Source organism: Scyliorhinus torazame, chromosome 22 (genome assembly GCF_047496885.1).
Source record: "Scyliorhinus torazame isolate Kashiwa2021f chromosome 22, sScyTor2.1, whole genome shotgun sequence".
Taxonomy (NCBI): Eukaryota; Metazoa; Chordata; class Chondrichthyes; order Carcharhiniformes; family Scyliorhinidae; genus Scyliorhinus; species Scyliorhinus torazame.
In genome coordinates this window covers 3,004,218-3,021,297 of record NC_092728.1, presented here as the reverse complement: position 1 = coordinate 3,021,297, position 17,080 = coordinate 3,004,218, and the positions used below count along the sequence as shown (strand labels likewise).

At 56.6% G+C, this 17,080-nt stretch overlaps 2 protein-coding genes and 1 non-coding gene across 3 annotated transcripts in view; 1 reads left to right on the top strand and 2 right to left on the bottom strand.

Moving 5' to 3' along the window:
* LOC140399382 (dynamin-1-like protein) overlaps positions 1–3,781 on the bottom strand; it is a 223,379-nt gene extending 219,598 nt beyond the window's left edge. The window contains 1 exon segment of the mRNA XM_072488968.1: positions 3,608–3,781. Within this exon segment, the coding sequence (XP_072345069.1) occupies positions 3,608–3,781 (174 nt within the window).
* Positions 1–17,080, top strand: part of LOC140399406 (rho guanine nucleotide exchange factor 3-like) — a 930,630-nt gene that overhangs the window by 624,890 nt on the left and 288,660 nt on the right. The gene's annotated exons all lie outside the window — the stretch shown is intronic.
* trnae-uuc (transfer RNA glutamic acid (anticodon UUC)) lies at positions 5,843–5,914 on the bottom strand. Its single transcript has one exon. It is a non-coding gene; the product is annotated as a tRNA-Glu (tRNA).

Below are 17,080 nucleotides of genomic sequence, written 5' to 3'. Positions count from 1 at the left end.
CTATCTCAGTGACTCTCTCTCTATCTCAGTGACTCTCTCTCTCTATCTCAGTGACTCTCTCTCTATCTCAGTGACTCTCTCTCTCTATCTCAGTGACTCTCTCTCTATCTCAGTGACTCTCTCTCTATCTCAGTGACTCTCTCTCTCTATCTCAGTGACTCTCTCTCTATCTCAGTGACTCTCTCTCTCTATCTCAGTGACTCTCTCTCTATCTCAGTGACTCTCTCTCTATCTCAGTGACTCTCTCTCTATCTCAGTGACTCTATCTCAGTGACTCTCTCTCTATCTCAGTGACTCTCTATCTCAGTGACTCTCTCTCTATCTCAGTGACTCTCTCTCTCTATCTCAGTGACTCTCTCTCTATCTCAGTGACTCTCTCTCTATCTCAGTGACTCTCTCTCTCTATCTCAGTGACTCTCTCTCTATCTCAGTGACTCTCTCTCTCTCTCAGTGACTCTCTCTCTATCTCAGTGACTCTCTCCCTATCTCAGTGACTCTCTCTCTATCTCAGTGACTCTCTCTCTCTATCTCAGTGACTCTCTCTCTATCTCAGTGACTCTCTCTCTCTATCTCAGTGACTCTCTCTCTATCTCAGTGACTCTCTCTCTATCTCAGTGACTCTCTCTCTATCTCAGTGACTCTCTCTATCTCAGTGACTCTCTCTCTATCTCAGTGACTCTCTCTCTATCTCAGTGACTCTCTCTATCTCAGTGACTCTCTCTATCTCAGTGACTCTCTCTATCTCAGTGACTCTCTATCTCAGTGACTCTCTATCTCAGTGACTCTCTATCTCAGTGACTCTCTCTCTATCTCAGTGACTCTCTCTCTCTATCTCAGTGACTCTCTCTCTATCTCAGTGACTCTCTCTCTATCTCAGTGACTCTCTCTCTCTATCTCAGTGACTCTCTCTCTATCTCAGTGACTCTCTCTCTCTCTCAGTGACTCTCTCTCTATCTCAGTGACTCTCTCCCTATCTCAGTGACTCTCTCTCTATCTCAGTGACTCTCTCTCTCTATCTCAGTGACTCTCTCTCTATCTCAGTGACTCTCTCTCTCTATCTCAGTGACTCTCTCTCTATCTCAGTGACTCTCTCTCTATCTCAGTGACTCTCTCTCTATCTCAGTGACTCTCTCTATCTCAGTGACTCTCTCCCTATCTCAGTGACTCTCTCTCTATCTCAGTGACTCTCTCTATCTCAGTGACTCTCTCTATCTCAGTGACTCTCTCTATCTCAGTGACTCTCTATCTCAGTGACTCTCTCTCTATCTCAGTGACTCTCTATCTCAGTGACTCTCTCTCTATCTCAGTGACTCTCTCTCTATCTCAGTGACTCTCTCTCTATCTCAGTGACTCTCTCTCTATCTCAGTGACTCTCTCTCTATCTCAGTGACTCTCTCTCTATCTCAGTGACTCTCTCTATCTCAGTGACTCTCTATCTCAGTGACTCTCTCTCTATCTCAGTGACTCTCTCTCTCTATCTCAGTGACTCTCTCTCTATCTCAGTGACTCTCTCTCTATCTCAGTGACTCTCTCTCTATCTCAGTGACTCTCTCTCTCTATCTCAGTGACTCTCTATCTCAGTGACTCTCTCTCTATCTCAGTGACACTCTCTCTATCTCAGTGACTCTCTCTCTATCTCAGTGACTCTCTCTCTCTATCTCAGTGACTCTCTCTCTATCTCAGTGACTCTCTCTCTATCTCAGTGACTCTCTCTCTCTATCTCAGTGACTCTCTCTCTATCTCAGTGACACTCTCTCTATCTCAGTGACTCTCTCTCTATCTCAGTGACTCTCTCTCTCTATCTCAGTGACTCTCTCTCTATCTCAGTGACTCTCTCTCTATCTCAGTGACTCTCTCTCTCTATCTCAGTGACTCTCTCTCTATCTCAGTGACTCTCTCTCTCTATCTCAGTGACTCTCTCTCTATCTCAGTGACTCTCTCTCTATCTCAGTGACTCTCTCTCTCTATCTCACTGACTCTCTCTCTATCTCAGTGACTCTCTCTCTATCTCAGTGACTCTCTCTCTATCTCAGTGACTCTCTCTCTCTATCTCAGTGACTCTCTCTCTATCTCAGTGACTCTCTATCTCAGTGACTCTCTCTCTCTATCTCAGTGACTCTCTCTCTATCTCAGTGACTCTCTATCTCAGTGACTCTCTCTCTCTATCTCAGTGACTCTCTCTCTATCTCAGTGACTCTCTATCTCAGTGACTCTCTCTCTATCTCAGTGACACTCTCTCTCTCTATCTCAGTGACTCTCTCTCTATCTCAGTGACTCTCTCTCTATCTCAGTGACTCTCTCTCTATCTCAGTGACTCTCTCTCTCTATCTCAGTGACTCTCTCTCTATCTCAGTGACTCTCTCTCTATCTCAGTGACTCTCTCTCTCTATCTCACTGACTCTCTCTCTATCTCAGTGACTCTCTCTCTATCTCAGTGACTCTCTCTCTCTCTCAGTGACTCTCTCTCTCTATCTCAGTGACTCTCTCTCTATCTCAGTGACTCTCTCTCTCTATCTCACTGACTCTCTCTCTATCTCAGTGACTCTCTCTCTATCTCAGTGACTCTCTCTCTATCTCAGTGACTCTCTCTCTATCTCAGTGACTCTCTCTATCTCAGTGACTCTCTCTCTATCTCAGTGACTCTCTATCTCAGTGACTCTCTCTATCTCAGTGACTGTCTCTCTATATCACTGACTCTCTCTCTATCTCAGTGACTCTCTCTCTATCTCAGTGACTCTCTCTATCTCAGTGACTCTCTCTATCTCAGTGACTCTCTCTCTATCTCAGTGACTCTCTCTCTATCTCAGTGACTCTCTCTCTATCTCAGTGACTCTCTCTATCTCAGTGACTCTCTATCTCAGTGACTCTCTCTCTATCTCAGTGACTCTCTCTCTCTATCTCAGTGACTCTCTCTATCTCACTGACTCTCTCTCTATCTCAGTGACTCTCTATCTCAGTGACTCTCTCTATCTCAGTGACTCTCTCTCTCTATCTCAGTGACTCTCTCTATCTCACTGACTCTCTCTCTATCTCAGTGACTCTCTCTCTATCTCAGTGACTCTCTCTCTATCTCAGTGACTCTCTCTCTATCTCAGTGACTCTCTCTCTATCTCAGTGACTCTCTCTATCTCAGTGACTCTCTCTCTATCTCAGTGACTCTCTCTATCTCAGTGACTCTCTCTCTATCTCAGTGACTCTCTCTCTATCTCAGTGACTCTCTCTCTATCTCAGTGACTCTCTCTCTATCTCAGTGACTCTCTCTCTATCTCAGTGACTCTCTATCTCTATCTCAGTGACTCTCAATCTCAGTGACTCTCTCTCTCTATCTCAGTGACTCTCTCTCTATCTCAGTGACTCTCTCTCTATCTCAGTGACGCTCTCTCTCTCTATCTCAGTGACTCTCTCTCTCTATCTCAGTGACTCTCTCTCTATCTCAGTGACTCTCTCTCTATCTCAGTGACGCTCTCTCTCTCTATCTCAGTGACTCTCTCTCTCTATCTCAGTGACTCTCTCTCTCTATCTCAGTGACTCTCTCTCTCTATCTCAGTGACTCTCTCTCTATCTCAGTGACTCTCTCTCTCTCTCTCAGTGACTCTCTCTCAGGGACCTGGCTGCCGACGCCGATGATCTGCGCAGGTGGATGCTCTCCGCCGCCACCGTGCTGAATATCTGCTGCAGTTTGTTGACGGTGGGGATGAGGGTGTCCATCGCGCGCCGCCCTCCAGCCGTTCAAACGCCAACCGCCCTCCCGCCCGCCCCCATTGCCGGGCCGCCCGTCCATCAGCGCCGCCCCGCCTCCATTGGGCGGCCCCGCTCTGTTCCCGCCTCCGCTTCGCAGTCCCATTGGTCGGCCCGGCCATCCTGCTTGTTCCACCCCCCGCCTCCGTCCGGCTCCCATTGGCTGCCCGCCATGTCAGTCAGCGCGGCTCTCATGTCCCTGTGATTGGCTCACCCCAGGCGTCGCCTCTCTACCTCCGCCGTTGATTGGTACAGGCAGGTGCCAATAACTCTACTGCTCCCGCCCCTCTCTCCCCGCCCACTACACGTCGTCACTGACCGCAATCCCGCCTCCTCCCCGTCGCCATTGCCTTAGACAACGTCATCAAGCAATGTGCTCGGCATTCATTGGTCTGTGCAGCTGCCACTCATCTCACCGTCCCGCCTGCCCTCCTCTTCCTCTCTGCCATTGGTCAATCCAGCTGCCTGTCAAATCTGCACCCCAAAAAGGGATGGGGATGAGTGTGAACCCCAATCCTGGGGGAGGGGGAGTGACCCTCAATCCTGGGGGAGGGGGCAGTGATCCCCAATCCTGGGGGAGGGGGAGTGAACCCCAATCCTGGGGGGAGGGGGAGTGATCCCCAATCCTGGGGGAGAGGGAGTGACCCTCAATCCTGGGGGAGGGGGAGTGAACCCCAATCCTGGGGGACGGGGAGTGAACCCCAATCCTGGAAGGGGAGGGGAGAGTGACCCCCAATCATGGGGGAGGGGGGAGTGATCCCCAATCCTGGGGGAGGGGGAGTGAACCCCAATCCTGGGGGAGGGGGAGTGAACCCCCCAATCCTGGGGGAGGGGGAGTGAACCCCAATCCTGGGAAGGGGAGGGGAGAGTGACCCCAATCATGGGGGAGGGGGGAGTGATCCCAATCCTGGGGGAGGGGGAGTGAACCCCAATCCTGGGGGAGGGGGAGTGAACCCCAATCCTGGGGGAGGGGGAGTGAACCCAATCCTGGGAAGGGGAGGGGAGAGTGACCCCCAATCATGGGGGAGGGGGAGTGATCCCAATCCTGGGGGAGGGGGAGTGAACCCCAATCCTGGGGGAGGGGGAGTGACCCCCCAATCCTGGGGGAGGGGGGGAGTGACCCCCAATCCTGGGGGAGGGGGGGAGTGACCCCCAATCCTGGGGGAGGGGGGGAGTGACCCCCAATCTGGGGGAGGGGGGGAGTGACCCCCAATCCTGGGGGAGGGGGGGAGTGACCCCCAATCCTGGGGGAGGGGGAGTGGCCCCCAATCCTGGGGGAGGGGAGTGACCCCCCAATCCTGGGAAGGGGAGGGGAGAGTGACCCCCAATCCTGGGGGAGGGGGAGTGACCCCCCAATCCCCTGGGCATCCTGGGGAGGGAGTGACCCCCAATCCTGGGGAGGGGGACTGACCCCCAATCCTGGGGGAGGGGGAGTGATACTCCCAATCCTGGGGGAGGGGGGGGGATTGAACCCCAATCCTGGGGGAGGGGGGGAGTGAACCCCAATCCTGAGAGTTTGTCCAGCCCCCAGTCCAGGAGTGGCCGAGCAGTAAATGCCGTTACTTCCCAGCTCAAAGGCATGCCCGTTTCCAGCTCGCCCCATCCCCCTCCCCCCAATTCCCCCCACCCCTCTGTGCACCATCGATTCGGGAGGGGAGGCAATGATGTGGATTTGAGGCTGCAGCTTATTGAATGGCCGTTCTCGAGGGGCTGGATTCCTGTCCTGCTCACTATCGATATCTCCTATCAGAATTTCCTGTCTGGAGAGCAAGCTGTGCACGCTGCAGACTCTCCGTGGAAACAGCCAGAGCGCGCTGCAGATAGTCTGAATAACCCTCTGGGTGATGCTACTGTACTGGCTGGTGTGGGGAAAGAAGCCAGCTCATCACTGCCTCCTGCAGGACAAACAGTGACACGCAGCAAATGTCTGCCCTGCACAGACCGGCCCACATGCTGTCAGTGAATGAAAAATCATTTCCCCTGCTTCCTCCGGACTCCAGCGGTGGTGCACTGTCCCTTTAAGAGCTGCCATGTGCGAGGCAGGCAGCAGGGACAGGATTCGCCGCTCCAGCTGAGCCTGGGGGCTGGCTCCAAAACATTGACATTCCCACACCGGGAGTCGAACCCGGGCCGCCTGGGTGAAAACCAGGAATCCTAACCGCTAGACCATGTGGGAACTGAGAGTCAATTGCAGGCACTGACATTACAGCCAGACAGACAGCATGCTCCATGTAGCAACAGACACACACACACACACCAGACAGACAGCATGCTCCATGTAGCAACACACACACAGACACACACACACACACAGACACACACACATAGACAGAGACACATACACACAGACACACACACACAGACACAGAGACACACAGACACACACACACCACACAGACACATACACACAGACACACACACACAGACAGAGACACACACACACAGACAGAGACACATACACACAGACAGAGACACATACACACAGACACACACACACACAGACACACACACACACACAGACAGAGACACATACACACAGACACACACACACAGACACACACACACAGACACACACACACACACAGACAGAGACACATACACACAGACTCACACACTCTCTCACACACAGACACACACAGACAGAGACACATACACACACTCTCACACACACAGACACACACACACAGACAGAGACACATACACACAGACTCACACACTCTCACACACACAGACACACACACACAGACACACACACACAGACAGAGACACATACACACAGACTCACACACTCTCACACACAGACAGAGACACATACACACAGACTCACACACTCTCACACACAGACACACACACACACACTCACACAGAAACACAGACACTCTCTCACACACACACACACATACACTTTCTCACACACAGACACACACACACAGACACACACACACAGACACACACACACATACTTATACAGACTCACATACACAGACAGTCACACACACGGACTCAAACACACTCACACAAACACATACTTATACAGGCACACACTCATACATCACACACACAAAACGCACACACTCACAGATACACACAAACAGACACACAGAGACACACTCATTCACACAGACACACTCACATTTACACACAGACTGTGCTGTCTCGGGTTTGGACGGAGATCAGTCCTGTCTGGGCTAAGATTCAAAGAACATAGAATAAAACAAAAGCACAGGAACAGGCCCTTCGGCCCTCCAAGCCCGTGCCGACCATGCTGCCCGACTAAACTACAATCTTCTACACTTCCTGGGTCCGTATCCCTCTATTCCCATCATATTCATGTATTTCTCATGTTATGGGCGAGGCATTTTCAGAACCCCAAAATGTATCCTGGAGTTCAATCAACCTCTCCCTTTAATGGATTTGTTGCTTTTCCGAGCACACGGCTTGTTCCCCAGGTGTGGGATTACAATTATGGACATGTGGGTTGTTAAACACAAAACACTGTTTATTCCATGAACTCAACTTAACATCTTAAATAAACATTGGATCTCTTAACACCCCTTACTTCAAAGATAACTCAGAAAATATTGCAACAGTAAATAATTCCTTAAAATGTTCCTTCAAACTTCCAAGAGACTTTTAACCCCTTTAAACAGAATCACATCAGGTTAAAGGTTTTACTTTAAATCACCCAAATGATCGAGAGATAGTCTTTTATGTCAGAGATCCAGTTCCCTGCAGACACTCCCAAGCTCTTTTCAAAGTTGCAGCTCTCTGGAAACACACAGACACACTCAAGCTGCTTTTTCAAACTGCAAAGCTAAACTGCAAAATGGCTGACCTGATCTCAGCTCCACCCACTCTCTGACATCACTGTTTTCTTAAAGGTACATTGCTTAAACATCCATGTCTTAAAGGTACTCTCACATGACAGTCAAGATGCCCCTTAAATGTCCCTATCGTCCCTGCTTCCACCACCGCCTCCGGCAGCGAGTTCCAGGCACCCACTACCCTCTGTGTAAAAACCTTCACCCTCCGATCCCCACCAGACTCTGCCCCTCACATCCTAAACCCATGACCCCTCGTAATCGACTCCTCCACCTTGGACTATCTGACTATTCCCTCTGTCCATGCCCCTCACGATGGTGGCAGGGATCCTCGTTTCACTCGTGGTGTCATTTCTTGCCAGAACCTTTTTGGTCCGGGTGAAAAACGCGACGCTCCGGCTTGTCCTGCTCCCTGACCTGCTGCTTCTCGACAATTTCTTTTGTCTTGGGCGGTTTTAGCAAATCGAATGCTGTGCGTAGTTGACGTTTAACCAAGCACGGTTAGCACTGCTGCCTCACGGTGCTGAGGACGCGGGCAGCACGGTGGCGCAGTGGTTAGCACTGCTGCCTCACGGTGCTGAGGACCCGGTTCGATCCCGGCTCTGGGTCACTGTCCGTGTGGAGTTTGCACATTCTCCCCGTGTCTGCGTGGGTTTCGCCCCCACAACCCAAGGATGTGCGGGGTAGGGGGATTGGGCACGCTAAATTGCCCCTTAATGGAAAAAATGATTCGGGCACTTTAAATAAATTTAAAAAGTTGATGTTGTGTCGTGCGCAGTATTCCTGTACGTGAGCAGGAAGTTACTCAAACATTTAGACAATGAACATTGTTCTCTGGTTCCCTTCAATGAAAGTTTCATCTGTACAGAACATTCCGTCAGCCCATTTGTCCAGGGTGATAAGGAGTGGAGTGATGTTACATTCCGTTCTGCTTAAAGTAGTTTACAAACTGTCCAAATCCACGACCTCTACCAAGGACAAGGGCAACAGACACATGGGGACATCATCCCTCGGAAATTCCCCTCCGAGACCCTCACCATCCCCACTCGGAAATATATCGGCCGTTCCTTCACTGTCGCTGGGGCAAAATCCCGGGACTCCCTCCCTAACAGCACAGTGGGTGTATCTAAGAGGTAACGGTGCCCCAGTCCCAGATGACCATAGGCTGCTTTCCCTATGAGGGGGAGAGCTGAGATTTAACCTGCGGGCCACCACACCTCAGGTGAGGGGCAAGGTTGAGAAGGCGGGGCCTTCATGAATAACCTCAGCCACTAACGGGAATTAAGCCCACACTGTTAGCCTCGCTCTGCTTCTCAACCGGCCGCCCAGTCAACTGAGCGAGACCACCCCCATTTTCCCCAATATCCGTTAATCTCATTCGCCCTCAGTGTCGTATCCAACTGTTTCTCGAAAACAGACAATGTTTTGGCCTCTACTATTTCCTGTGGTAACGAATTCCACACACCTGTCGGGATTCTCCTGTTTTAGCCTTGTTTCCCCTGTGTATTGGGGCTGGTTTAGCACGGTGGGCTAAACAGCTGGCTTGTAATGCAGAACGAGGCCAGCAGCGCGGGTTCAATTCCCATAGCGGCCTCCCCGAACAGGTGCCGGAATTGTGGCTTCTCACGGTAACTTCATTGAAGCCTACTTGTGACAATAAGCGATTATTATTATTCCTTTTATTTTCTGTTATTTTTGGAACTTCTGTGTCTAGGCAATTACTGGGACCTTTACCTTTAAGATGGACTTCACCTTTAATTTTAAACAAAAGGAGACCCCCCCCACCCACCCGGTAAGATGTACTGTTTGGTCTGGTCTCATTGATGACACCATTTGATGGACTTGGCTGGCAGCAAACCCTCCTATCTAACAGCTGATTGGTGCTGATAGTTCCGGAATGTTCCTCACTTTGCAAGACGGTGTGTTTACTTCCAGTTTCATTTTGGACAGATTGACCTGCAAGAACGTGCATTCCAGCAACAGCTGCAGATAGGCCCAGTAGTTTAAAGACCCCTTTTTAAACTCTCATGTGGAGAATTCTAGTCTTACCTCAGTGAGGCTGATGGTTAATCTGGTGGAGGTGGAAGCAAGTCAGAATTAAACAGACCTGAGGCTAACACAAGTTAAAGTGACTCCCCAGAGGGGATCCCACAGCCTGACAGTCCTGCCTGAATGTTCCAGCCAGAAGAACTTTGTTAGCAATCGAACTGGTGGATTCAACACTCTGCGACCTGGAAGATTGCCGCTACAACAATTTCAATACCAGTGATCACGATTCTCATCTCTCTTTCTTCCATTTTATTCCCTATTATTTTACCCCTTTCCCTTTCCCCTGTGCATGTCTGTCTTGTCTGTGTTTGGTTAGAGGGTGGGATGGTAAAAGGGGGCGGGGAGGGGGAGCAATAGGCTATCTGGCCAATATTCTATTATTATTATTGCATGTCTTATCTCTCTTGTTATAAACAAACATTTTTGTTTCAGATTTGGTGCCTGTAAATCATTGGAGCAGTCAAGGGTCAATGATCTCAGCAACTATGTACAAATTATTAGTTAATTCACGTGTGTTGGGGCTGTGGGGCCTGCGGGCCTGGAATTGACCGTGTACTAGCCCCAGGGTGTCGGAACACACTAAACTCTGTCGAATCTGCTTAACGTTGGGCCCATAGCTGGTTGGAACAACCCTGAAGTGATGCCAAATGGTAATGACATGTTTCTTCAAGGTAGGCCTGATTCGGAACCTGTCATGAGATTTACCTTGGCCCAATTTAATCTGATTTTTCCAATTAATGCCAGATGATCTCCTTGAACTTTGTGGAAGGACAAATCTACCATCTGTCCATTTAATTGCACCGTTCCATCAATATGGCCCCTCAACGCAGCCACTTCCCCAGTGTAGGTTTTCAACACCATCGTCCAATGCTGCAGAGCGATACGCCTGAGCTTTTCTTGATTAACAGTCTCTGGCACCAGTGTGACGGCCGCCCCAGCGTCTGTCCACCTCCACCTTCACCGGCTGACTGTGCAGCAATGGAGTGACCCAATATCGCTTTGTTGCAATAGCTGGCGCGTTTAATGACGGTTTGTCTTCAGGCTGTGAATCGAGTTCCCTCTCATACCCTCCTGTACCAGGTGGACACTTGTCCCTCGAGTCAACTCGCTATATTGGCTTATTCGACTCCTGCGTCCTGCACCTTTTGCCTGAAGCTAGTTTCTTTTTACGACCAGTGTGCGCAACGTGGCCACAATTCCTGCACACGACGTCTTTGCACCAACAATCTGCCGCTGAGTGCCTGGGTGTTGCACACCTCAGCCAAGTGTGAGTCAGTGTTTGTGTTCGCGTTTCAGCCCTGGTAAATTGGGTTGAAAACTGGCTCAGTGATAGGAGACAGGGGCTGGTGGTAGACGGCTGTCCGTGTGACTGGAGGCCGGTGACCAGTGGCGTACCACGCGGATCAGAGCATGTGAGACATGTAAACGACATAGATGAGAATACGGGGCAGGATTTTGGTGACGCCGCCAGCGGGAGTGCTCTGGTCACCTCACTATAGGAAGGATGTGATGACAGGTGAGGGTGCAGAGGAGATTCACCAGGGCGCTGTCTGAGTTGGAGTGTTTGAGCTGTATGGAAAGGCTGGATAGATTCGGGGGTTTTTAGATCAGAAAAGGTGGATATTGATTATTGATAATATTGTGAGGGACATAGACAGAGCGGATAGGAAGCAGCTGCTCCCTAGGTGACAGCCCAACACTGAGGGTGGGGTCATTTTAAGGTGAAAAGCTGGAGGTTTAGTGGGGATTGGAGGAAGTATTCTTTCAGCCAGAGGGTGGGGGGAATCTGGGATGCTCTGCCTGGGAGGGGAGTTGAAGCAGGAAACCTGACAATCTTTAAAAAGTACCTGGATGACAACTGGAAATGTCAGAACGTTCAACGCTATGGGCCAGGTACTGGGGGGTGGGATTGGTGTAGACTAGAGTAGGGTTGTTGGTACAGTCTGGATGGGCCGAAAGGCCACTTCTGTATTGTATGAGTCACCTCGGGAGGTGATTGACCGAGATAAGTGGCTCGGACGTAAAGCGTCTGTCTCAGTGGCAGCCGGAGTCCGACCCCCCGGTCGCCACCCTGATTGGCACCGGCCCGTCACAGCTCCGCCACTTGCGGTTTGCCTCACTGGCCTTGCCAGGAGGTGATGAATAAAGTGCTTTCCTCCGAGACCACCCCGCCCCCCCTTCCCCCCCTCTCCACCATCATATCTGGCAGTACCATCAGCACCAATGTCCACCAGCCGCTTGGCAGCTCGAGATCCTGGGACTGTAGCATGGACATCAGCTGTTCGAGATGAAGGCGGAGCCTCCCCACAATAAAACACAGCATGGCCAGTAGGTGGCAGCGGTGCCAATGATGCCAGTGCCTGAGCTTGAATCTATCCAAAACACTTGTAAGGATCCTCCTGTTAATCCCTGTCTGTCCCTTGTTTTCATCTTTAATTTTCGTTTTTTCTGTTATTTCAATTTTTGTACATGGACAAAAATTCACCTGTACTTTTAAGATGAACTTCACCTTTACGTTGAAAACAGGAAACCATCCTGTTTGTCTGTGCTGACATGTCTTGATGGACTTGGCTACCGGCCAATAGAGTATTTGGAATTGCTGGGCCTTATCAATGGATCGTGCTGCTTGGTCAGCTTTGGAATGTTCGTTCTGTGAGATTGTTTCCAGTTTCAGTTTCACTTTTAGCTCCGAGTTTCTTTCTCCATGACAAGGGTAAACCTCTCTCAAAGCCGGTTGGAGACTGTCTTTTTCTCCTCAGTAAACCTGGAGGACATTCTTGTGAGTCTGGAAACCAAGTAAGGGTAAACCCCCGGCTGAGAACTGGGTTCAGGGGAGACAAATAAATTCATAAGGAAATCCATCAGCTGAAGGCAGGGTCAGTGGTTAAAAAAAACACCTTTAAATCTCCCCTGGCGAACTCTGGTCTTGTCTCAGAAAGGCTGTTGGTCATCCTGGTGGAGTTGGAAACAAATGAGAATTACACAGGGCTGAGGCTCTGGGGAAATCCTGCAGCTGGGAGTTCTGACTGAATGCAACTGCCAGAAGATCCTCGTTAGTGATCCAACCGGTGGTTCCAATCACTGCGCGCCCCGGGCGGCCAGACTGCTGCTACAACAACTTCAACATCTGAAGCGAGGACACTCATCGTCCATTTCATTTTAATCCTTTTATTATTTTTACCCCTCCTCCTGGAGCTGGTTTAGCTCACTGGGCTAAATCGCTGGCTTTTAAAGCAGACCGAGGCAGGCCAGCAGCACGGTTCAATTCCCGTACCAGCCTCCCCGAACAGGCGCCGGAATGTGGCGACTAGGGGCTTTTCACAGTAACTTCATTTGAAGCCTACTCGTGACAATAAGCGATTTTCATTTCATTTCCTCGCTCAGTGTGTATGTCTGTCTTGTGTGTGTCTGGATAGAGGGTGGGACGGTAATAGGTGGAGCAGAAGATTAGTTGGCTGTCATTCCATTATAATTATTTCATGTCTTATCTCTATTTTTGTTGCAAATAAACAGTTGTTGAGTTTCACTTACAAACACTGGGGCAATCACCGGCAAAGATCTCAGGCATTTCACATGAATTATTGGTTAATTGACTTGTGTTGGGGCCCCGGAGCCTGTGCATCTGGAATTGACCGTGCACGGGCCCAGGGTATCGGAACACACCAATGAAAAGATGTTCTTCAGGGTTTGTCAGTCACTCTTATCAGGGGTCGGCAGCTGCTCAGAGAAGGTATTATAAACCGAGACCAGACCCCAAAAGTGGCTGGGCAGCAGCAGAGCGGGCAGCAGCGGAGCGGGCAGCAGCGGAGCGAGCAGCAGCGGGGCGGGCAGCAGCGGGGCGGGCAGCAGCGGAGCGAGCAGCAGCGGGGCGGGCAGCAGCGGAGCGGGCAGCAGCGGAGCGGGCAGCAGCGGAGCGGGCAGCAGCGGAGCGAGCAGCAGCGGAGCAGGCAGCAGCGGAGCGGGCAGCAGCGGAGCGGGCAGCAGCGGAGCGGGCAGCAGCGGAGGGAGCAGCAGCGGAGCGGGCAGCAGCGGAGAGGGCAGCAGCGGAGCGGGCAGCAGCGGAGCGGGCAGCAGCGGGGCGAGCAGCAGCGGAGCGGGCAGCAGCGGGGCGGGCAGCAGCGGGGCGGGCAGCAGCGGGGCGGGCAGCAGCGGAGCGGGCAGCAGCGGGGCGAGCAGCAGCGGAGCGGGCAGCAGCGGAGCGGGCAGCAGTGGAATGGCAGCAGCGGGGCGAGCAGCAGCGGAGCGGGCAGCAGCGGGGCGGGCAGCAGCGGAGCGGGCAGCAGCGGGGCGAGCAGCAGCGGAGCGGGCAGCAGCGGGGCGGGCAGCAGCGGAGCGAGCAGCAGCGGAGCGGGCAGCAGCGGAGCGGGCAGCAGCGGAGGGAGCAGCAGCGGAGCGGGCAGCAGCGGAGAGGGCAGCAGCGGGGCGGGCAGCAGCGGAGCGAGCAGCAGCGGAGGGAGCAGCAGCGGAGCGGGCAGCAGCGGAGCGGGCAGCAGCGGAGGGAGCAGCAGCGGAGCGGGCAGCAGCGGGGCGGGCAGCAGTGGGGCGAGCAGCAGCGGAGCGGGCAGCAGCGGAGCGGGCAGCAGCAGAGCGAGCAGCAGCGGAGCGAGCAGCAGCGGAGGGAGCAGCAGCGGAGCGGGCAGCAGCGGAGCGGGCAGCAGCGGAGAGGGCAGCAGCGGAGCGAGCAGCAGCGGGGCGGGCAGCAGCGGAGCGAGCAGCAGCGGAGCGAGCAGCAGCGGAGAGGGCAGCAGCGGAGCGAGCAGCAGCGGGGCGGGCAGCAGCGGAGGGAGCAGCAGCGGAGCGGGCAGCAGCGGAGCGGGCAGCAGCGGAGGGAGCAGCAGCGGAGCGGGCAGCAGCGGGGCGGGCAGCAGTGGGGCGAGCAGCAGCGGAGCGGGCAGCAGCGGAGCGGGCAGCAGCAGAGCGAGCAGCAGCGGAGCGAGCAGCAGCGGAGGGAGCAGCAGCGGAGCGGGCAGCAGCGGAGCGGGCAGCAGCGGAGAGGGCAGCAGCGGAGCGAGCAGCAGCGGAGCGAGCAGCAGCGGAGCGGGCAGCAGCGGGGCGGGCAGCAGCGGAGCGGGCAGCAGCGGAGCGGGCAGCAGCGGGGCGAGCAGCAGCGGGGCGGGCAGCAGCGGAGCGGGCAGCAGCGGAGCGGGCAGCAGCGGGGCGGGCAGCAGCGGAGCGAGCAGCAGCGGGGCGGGCAGCAGCGGGGCGAGCAGCAGCGGGGCGGGCAGCAGCGGGGCGAGCAGCAGCGGGGCGGGCAGCAGCGGGGCGAGCAGCAGCGGGGCGGGCAGCAGCGGGGCGAGCAGCAGCGGGGCGGGCAGCAGCGGAGCGGGCAGCAGCGGGGCGGGCAGCAGCGGAGCGGGCAGCAGCGGGGCGAGCAGCAGCGGGGCGAGCAGCAGCGGAGCGGGCAGCAGCGGAGCGGGCAGCAGCGGGGCGGGCAGCAGCGGAGCGGGCAGCAGCGGGGCGGGCAGCAGCGGGGCGGGCAGCAGCGGGGCGGGCAGCAGCAGAGCGAGCAGCAGCGGGGCGGGCAGCAGCGGGGCGGGCAGCAGCGGGGCGGGCAGCAGCGGAGCGGGCAGCAGCGGAGCGAGCAGCAGCGGGGCGGGCAGCAGGGGAGCGGGCAGCAGCGGGGCGAGCAGCAGCGGGGCGAGCAGCAGCGGAGCGAGCAGCAGCGGGGCGAGCAGCAGCGGAGCGGGCAGCAGCGGAGCGGGCAGCAGCGGGGCGGGCAGCAGCGGGGCGAGCAGCAGCGGAGCGAGCAGCAGCGGGGCGGGCAGCAGCGGGGCGAGCAGCAGCGGAGCGAGCAGCAGCGGAGCGAGCAGCAGGGGAGCGGGCAGCAGCGGGGCGGGCAGCAGCGGAGCGAGCAGCAGCGGGGCGGGCAGCAGCGGGGCGGGCAGCAGCGGAGCGAGCAGCAGCGGAGCGGGCAGCAGCGGGGCGGGCAGCAGCGGAGCGGGCAGCAGCGGGGCGAGCAGCAGCGGGGCGAGCAGCAGCGGGGCGAGCAGCAGCGGGGCGGGCAGCAGCGGAGCGGGCAGCAGCGGGGCGGGCAGCAGCGGGGCGGGCAGCAGCGGAGCGGGCAGCAGCGGGGCGGGCAGCAGCGGAGCGAGCAGCAGGGGAGCGGGCAGCAGCGGGGCGGGCAGCAGCGGGGCGGGCAGCAGCGGGGCGGGCAGCAGCGGGGCGGGCAGCAGCGGAGCGGGCAGCAGCGGGGCGGGCAGCAGCGGAGCGAGCAGCAGGGGAGCGGGCAGCAGCGGGGCGGGCAGCAGCGGAGCGAGCAGCAGGGGAGCGGGCAGCAGCGGGGCGGGCAGCAGCGGAGCGAGCAGCAGCGGAGCGGGCAGCAGCGGGGCGGGCAGCAGCGGGGCGAGCAGCAGCGGAGCGAGCAGCAGGGGAGCGGGCAGCAGCGGAGCGAGCAGCAGCGGAGCGGGCAGCAGCGGGGCGGGCAGCAGCGGGGCGAGCAGCAGGGGAGCGGGCAGCAGCGGAGCGAGCAGCAGCGGAGCGAGCAGCAGCGGAGCGGGCAGCAGCGGGGCGAGCAGCAGCGGAGCGGGCAGCAGCGGGGCGAGCAGCAGCGGAGCGGGCAGCAGGGGAGCGGGCAGCAGCAGAGCGAGCAGCAGCGGAGCGAGCAGCAGCGGGGCGAGCAGCAGCGGAGCGGGCAGCAGCGGAGCGGGCAGCAGCGGGGCGAGCAGCAGCGGAGCGAGCAGCAGCGGGGCGGGCAGCAGGGGAGCGGGCAGCAGCGGGGCGAGCAGCAGGGGAGCGGGCAGCAGGGGAGCGAGCAGCAGCGGAGCGAGCAGCAGCGGGGCGAGCAGCAGGGGAGCGGGCAGCAGCGGGGCGGGCAGCAGCGGGGCGAGCAGCAGCGGGGCGGGCAGCAGCGGGGCGGGCAGCAGCAGAGCGAGCAGCAGCGGAGCGGGCAGCAGCGGAGCGGGCAGCAGCGGGGCGGGCAGCAGGGGAGCGGGCAGCAGCGGGGCGAGCAGCAGGGGAGCGGGCAGCAGCAGAGCGAGCAGCAGCGGGGCGAGCAGCAGGGGAGCGGGCAGCAGCGGAGCGGGCAGCAGCGGGGCGGGCAGCAGTGGGGCGGGCAGCAGCGGGGCGAGCAGCAGCGGAGCGGGCAGCAGCAGAGCGAGCAGCAGCGGGGCGGGCAGCAGCGGAGCGGGCAGCAGCGGAGCGAGCAGCAGCGGAGTGGGCAGCAGCGGGGCGGGCAGCAGCGGGGCGGGCAGCAGCGGGGCGGGCAGCAGCGGGGCGAGCAGCAGCGGGGCGAGCAGCAGCGGAGCGAGCAGCAGCGGGGCGAGCAGCAGCGGAGCGGGCAGCAGCGGAGCGAGCAGCAGTGGAGCGAGCAGCAGCGGAGCGGGCAGCAGCGGGGCGAGCAGCAGCGGAGTGGGCAGCAGCGGGGCGGGCAGCAGCGGGGCGGGCAGCAGCGGAGCGAGCAGCAGCGGAGCGAGCAGCAGCGGAGTGGGCAGCAGCGGGGCGGGCAGCAGCGGGGCGGGCAGCAGCGGGGCGGG